Here is a 6,431-nt window from a genome sequence, read left to right as displayed (position 1 = left end):
GTGCGCCGCTTGGGAAGCGCGGCGGCACTCCCGCCCGAGGGTTCGGATCCCACGTACAGACCGGTTAGCTCACTGGCTGAGCGTGGTGCTGACAACACCAAGTCAAGGGTTAAGATCCCCTTACTGGTCATCTTTAAAAAAAAAAAAATTTCCTAGAATCTGCACAAAGGTCTATGAAGACAGAACATCTCTAGGGCATTTACTCAAAATCGCCACAAAAGTTGACCCTTCCTACCTTAGCTAGCTTTTCTTGCAGTCTCATCAACCTATGATACCCACAAAGCACATGAAGAGGACATGTGTTTACATATGTGCATAGATATGAAACTCGCTGAACGTGATTAAAAGGTGAATTTGGAGTTCACCTGTGTTTGTCTAGTGTCTTGAAACTGTGTGCAAAGTAAACCATTTCCTGTGACAACTGCACAGACACCTCTCAGCATTCCTCTATTCAGCTCTCCCTGACACTTTCAAGACCTTAATGGTCTTTCTCAATACTCTCTGTTGCTCAAGTTAGGAGACCAGATGCCACCCACACTCTCTGAAAAGATTTTGAGAAAGCCCAGTGGTCAGATTCTAAATCAGGGAGTAGAACCTTACCTAGAGAGCTCAAATTCCCATGAGTCTCCAGTATCTCACTCTTGGCCAGAGTCCCTGGTAATGAGTAGCTGCCAAGGAATGAAGCAGCAGGTGCCTCCTGAGTTGCTTTCAGGACTACTGCCATGTCCCAGAACATGTTCTGACCCTAGAGATAAGCAGACACAGGTAGGTTTATGAGGGAATTGATGGTTGGGGTGGGGTAATTATAGCTCTGAACATAGCTATCTATTACTGGAGGCCACAAAGCATTTTTTAAAAAGTGGAAAAGGAAGCCAGAGTCTCCCCCAACCCCCAAGGTGAATTGGGCAGAGAAGCAAGACTGCCACCTTACCTTCTTCCCTATCACTTTGATTTCACCTCATTGCTCACTCCAGCATCCAAACCTAACTTGCCAGTGAGTACATGGCAACAGAAGAGAGCACATGCATGGAGATTTTCAGAGTAGACTTTTCTGGGGTCTAAAGATCAAAGAAGCAAGGTTCTGATCATCTTATTACAGAAAGACTCTGGGGACCCTCTGCCCTCAGATGGCTAGTAATGGTAAGGGGTGTGTTTGAAAACATTAAGGACACAGCCTGATGCATAGCCTCACTACTTAAAGTTTGGTCTGCAGATCAGTAGTATCTGTATCACCTAAGAGCTTGTGAGAAATGCAGAATCTCAAATCATACCCCAGACCTACTAACCGGAATCAGCATTTTAACAAGACACACAGGTGATTCCTCTACACATTAAAGTTTGAGAAGCACTGGTTAAGAGTTGTCAAACTCTGACTGGAATCACCTGAAGAGTTTTTAAAACTACAGATACCCAGATCCCACCCCCGATTCTGATTTAATTGGAATAGAATACGTCATGGACATGAAGAGTTTATAAAAAGTTCTGCAGGTTCTGTGTAGCAAATGTCCCAGCCATCAAAAGGGAACATTTCTATCTTATCTAAAAGACTATAGGCCAGAGTCCTAGCCAGGAAACAAGACTCCAGGTGTAGAAGCAGAGGGGCAGAGTCCCCTCTGAAACTATTTCAGGCCTTCAGGTCTCTTCTCCCTCATTCCTCTAAGGTCACCCACCATTTACCTTTTCCTCCTCTTCTGATACATCAAGGCCTGTCTGAGGACCCTCTCCCGGTGCCCAGACTTTGATGTTCTCAGAGTACACTTGTTGGCTGGGTGCCTGACCTAGGAAATTTTCCTCCTCTTCCTCCTCCTTTTTCACCTTCACTGAGCCCCAAGGAGCTAGGGCCATCGCCTCTCTCAATTCAGCAGTCATCTTCTCTGCTCAGCAGGGGAATTACTGTAGCTGGGGGCTGCCCAGCAGAGGTCAAGCCCCATCTAATCTTTAAATTTCAAAATCTTCTTCTTGAGTTTCTTTCCAGAGCCAAGATGAGTATCGTCTACTGAGAAACCAGAAAATATTGTTAGCACTGAGCAGAGATTTGCCTGGATGCCACTTAGCCCACTGGCCCAGTTCACCAGTGCCTAGCCAGCAGAATGCAGTACTGCTCCCTCAAAGAATGGAAGGGGTTGGACTGCAAATATGTAATTTGTTCTCATAATAATCACATTGCAAACAGCTTTATATAACATTTAGTGATTTTTTTTCTGAATAAAAGTTAACATATTTTTATTGTGAAATCTTGGAAAATACAGAAAATGATTAAGAAAAATCACCCCTAGTCTATCTCCAAAGAGATAACCACTATACGTTATAGAATTTAAGATATTTCTTTTAAGGGGAAACCTCCAACCATACTAACAATTTTTATGAACTTTTGTTTTGGACTATGGGGTTACATATTTTCGCAATTATCATCACAGTGTTTTTTAAAAAGGGATATTAAAACACAAGAATTTGTTTATTGCCAAGGATACAAAATAGTGTGAACAAAAGAATCACAAGAATAAGACTGGGAATCTATATATTAACATGTTAGGAGTGGGTGTTTATACAAGGGTACTTCAAAAAATTCATGAATGGATCCATATTATCTTTGAATTCCATTTTTCCACAAACTTTTTGAACTACCCTCATATCTGGGTGGTGTAATTACAGATAGTTTTGAGGATCTGTTTGATTTTTTATTTTTTACATTTTCCATATCTTCCAAATGTCCTGTGAAACTAAATACTACTTTTGACATTAAAAAAAAGATTTTCACATTGCCATTCTTCCTGCTTATTTTTAATTGCTACATAATAACCTATGTTGTTGTTAAATTTTCACTCTCACTGGGAAAGGATCAAGTAAAACAGAAACATACAGAATTAAATACATGTCCTACACACAAATGCACACACACACACACAGAGTAATTAGTTATCAGTGTAGGTGGGACTCCTAGTCCCTTTTCTCTGCATTTACATACATATACATACACCTTCACACATACTACTTATTTTGCAAAAACATACTTTGGATCACACATGTACACTTGTTCAGCAATATGCATTGTTTTTTGAACTCAATTTCCATATTTCACAATAGTCTTAGTCATCTTTCAATACAGTACATATAGAGCTATTTCATTCTAACATGGTATCTAAATTATGGCTATGCTATAATTTACTTAACCATACCCCATTTTGAGCCATTCCTTTAGTAAAAGGAGTTTTTACTGATTCTAGTTTATTTTCTTATTGTTTAAAATTTTTTCTGTGCAAATAGTTTTTTCTTCTGCTGAATTATTCCTTTAGAATAAAGAGGGATTGCTGGTTCAAGAATTTTATGGTTGATATGTATTATCAAATTGCTTTCCAAAAGCACCACACCAAGTCACACCAACACTAATTAACAGTACCCTTCTATCATAGCTAAGCCAGCAGGGTTTTTTGATTGCTCGTTTGTGAATAAAATAATCTTACTATTTTAGTTGTTTATGGAGCCTGAAAATTTCCTTTCTGTTCCCCTTTGAATGTTTTATTAGAAAAAGGTGCTAACTTTTCAGGGCCGGCCCGTGGCTCACTTGGGAGAGCGTGTTGCTGACAACACCAAGTCAAGGGTTAAGATCCCCTTATTGGTCATCTTTAAAAAAAGAAAGAAAGAAAGAAAAAGGTGTTAACTTTTAAATCTCCTTTAGCAGCTATTGAAGTGATCATATTTTTTCCCCTATGTTAACCTACTGGCAACTTACTGTATACGTTGTATTTCTTGGGTAATGCAAAACGTTCATTCCAATGACAAATCTTAATTCTGGAGGATTATTCACTCCAAGACTAGCTTAATTCTACCTGGTTAAAAAAAAAAAAAACCTTAAAACTAGTTCCTCCTTTTGTATAAGCCAGATTATCTACTGTGAGTACTGTCATCACTTCTGATCAAATTCAAATGGACCTCCAGCCCCAGACTAAACAGAGACATTTATCAAAGGCTTCCCTCTCCATGTCCTTTCCCTATATCCAAACGTGGCAATCCATCCCCTCCAGCTACAGGTCCCTCACGGCCCTGTTCCCGGGATCTGCCTGGCCCCTGGCAGTCGGCGTCCATTCTCTCCCGTGCCAGGTGATGGGGCACGAAGCTACCCCGGGACAAACAGGGATGGGGTCGCTGAGAGAAGGACGCAGTGGGCCACGCCTCAGGCCGCCGCCCCTACGATGTCCCCTTCTCCCCCCCGACGTTCGTGCCCACTCCCGCCAACCCCGCTCACCAAGCGTAGCGGAGAGGCCCGGCCCGAGCCCAGTGGCTCTGGAGCAAAACGCTGACGGACCAAGATCTCGGATCCTGCCGGCTAGAGAACAATGACCGGACAGGAAGTGCCTTGGGATGGGCTTCCGGCTCTCCAAGTCGCCAGGCCGGCCTCTCTAGGAATGTCGGAGGTGCTTTCATCTCGATGGGTGTCCAATGTAGCCCCGGACCAGGGATAAAGGCAGAAGTGCTTCGAAGGGTGTGGGTGGACCGAGGTCCTGAGTCTCAGGGAGGGGGGCATACCCAGGCTGGGCAGGGGCACTCAAAGAAGGCGTGCACCCGGGAGCCTGATGCTACAAAGCATCAATCTGTGGCAAGCCTTGATTATTTTCAAAATAAAACGTTTAGGGGGACATTATCAAACAGTACAGAAAAGTTGAATGAATGGTACAACGAATTCCCGTATCCTCCAGCTGGACAGAACAATTAGCATTTTGCTATGTTTGCCTTATCTTTGTATACGTACTTTGAAAGTTGTAAACATCAAAACTCTTTATTCCAAATACTTCAACATGCATCCCTTAAGAATAAAAAGTCTCCAAACTACCACCGTCATCATCATCACAGTTAAGAAATTAACAACTTCCTAATACCATCTAATACCCAGTCATATTCAAATTTCCCCAACTGTCCTAAAACATATTTCCTAATTTTTTTCCCCAAATACAGTTCACACACTTTATTTAGTAATGGCTGTTTATTTTTTTCCCTCCACTTTTTATTTCAAAATGATAGACTCACAGGAACTTGCAAAGATAGTACCCTTAACCCAATTTCCCCCAATGTTTACATCTCACAAAATTATAATATCAAAATCAGGAAATCAACATTGGTACAGTGTGTATACTTCTTTATCATTTTTATCACAAGTGTAGATTTGAGTGACCACCACCACAATCAAGAAAAACAACTGTTCCCTCACTACAAAGGCCTCCCTGGTGACACCCAATCCTCTCCTCCTTCTTTCTCCCACCATCCCTAATTTATGGCAACTACTATTCTGTTTTTCATCCCTATTGTTTTGTCATTTGGAGAATGTTACATGAATGAAATCACGTATCAGTATGTGATCTTTAGAGACCGGTATTTTCACTCAGCACTAAGCCTCTTGAAATTCATCCCGGTTGTTGCAGCTATCAATAGGTCATTCCGTTTTACAGATATTATCAGTTTGTTTTAACCACTGATGAAGGATATTTGGGTTGCCTATAGGTTTTGACTATTACAAATAAAGCTGCTATGAACATTCATGTACAGGTTGTGTGAAAATAAAGTTTTCATTTCTCTGGGATAAATGTTCAGGAGTGCAATCACTGAGGCATATGGTAAGCGCATGTTTGGTTTTACAAGAAACTGCCAAACTATTTTCTTCAGTGGCTGTACCTCTGCATCCTTGCCAGAATTGGTGTTATCATTATTTTTTTATTTTACCTTTTCTGATAGGCACATTGTGGTATCTCATGATTTCAACTCGCACTTCCCTAATGGTTAATGATGTTAAACATCTTTTCACTTATTTGCCATCTATACTTTGGTAAATGTCTGTTCATGTCTTTTGCCCATTTTCTATTTTTTACTGTTGTTTTGAGTGTTCTTTATGTAGTCCATATACAAATCCTTTGTTGGATATGATTTGCAAATATTTCCCCCCAGTCTGTAACATCTTTTCATTCTCTTAAATGGGTCTTTTGCAGAGCAAATTATTTTAATTTTGATGAGGTCCAACTTATCTTTTATTTTTCCTTTTACGGAAAAAAATTTTGATACCAGCCAAGAGTTCTTCATTTAGTTCTAGGTCCTGATGAGTTTCCCCTGGCCACCCCATGGATACCCAATTGCTCCAGCAGCATTTCTTGGAAAGGCTGTCCCTCCCCCGTTGAATTGCATTTGCACCTGTCAAAAATCAACTGGACATTTGTGTGAGTCTATTTCTTTTTTTTTTTTTTTGTCTTTTTTCATGTCCAGCAACGGACCGCAACCCTCAGTGTCGTGCCCGTACCGGACCGGGACCGGCAACGGGATCGCAACCCTCGGTGCTGCGCCCGCCCCTCGCTCAGCCAGTGAGCGGGAACCGGTCTGTATGTGGGATCCGAACCCTTGGCGGGAGCGCCGCCGCGCTCTCAAGCGGCACACTGTAGCAGTGCGCCACC

General features: G+C 41.7%; 1 protein-coding gene across 1 annotated transcript in view; it reads right to left on the bottom strand.

Annotated features, from left to right (window-relative positions):
- ZNF35 (zinc finger protein 35) overlaps nt 1-1,996 on the bottom strand; it is a 9,735-nt gene extending 7,739 nt beyond the window's left edge. The window contains exons 1-2 of the mRNA XM_008567271.1: nt 1,678-1,996; nt 601-745 (exon numbers count right to left, since the gene is read on the bottom strand). Of these exons, the coding sequence (XP_008565493.1) occupies nt 601-745; nt 1,678-1,869 (337 nt within the window). The 5' untranslated portion in view covers nt 1,870-1,996. The remainder of the gene's footprint in view (nt 1-600; nt 746-1,677) is intronic.
- Nucleotides 1,997-6,431: the final 4,435 nt, after the last annotated feature.

This window comes from Galeopterus variegatus, unplaced genomic scaffold, assembly GCF_000696425.1.
Source record: "Galeopterus variegatus unplaced genomic scaffold, G_variegatus-3.0.2 Scaffold307, whole genome shotgun sequence".
Lineage (NCBI taxonomy): Eukaryota > Metazoa > Chordata > Mammalia > Dermoptera > Cynocephalidae > Galeopterus > Galeopterus variegatus.
This window is presented reverse-complemented; position numbering and strand designations above follow the sequence as displayed.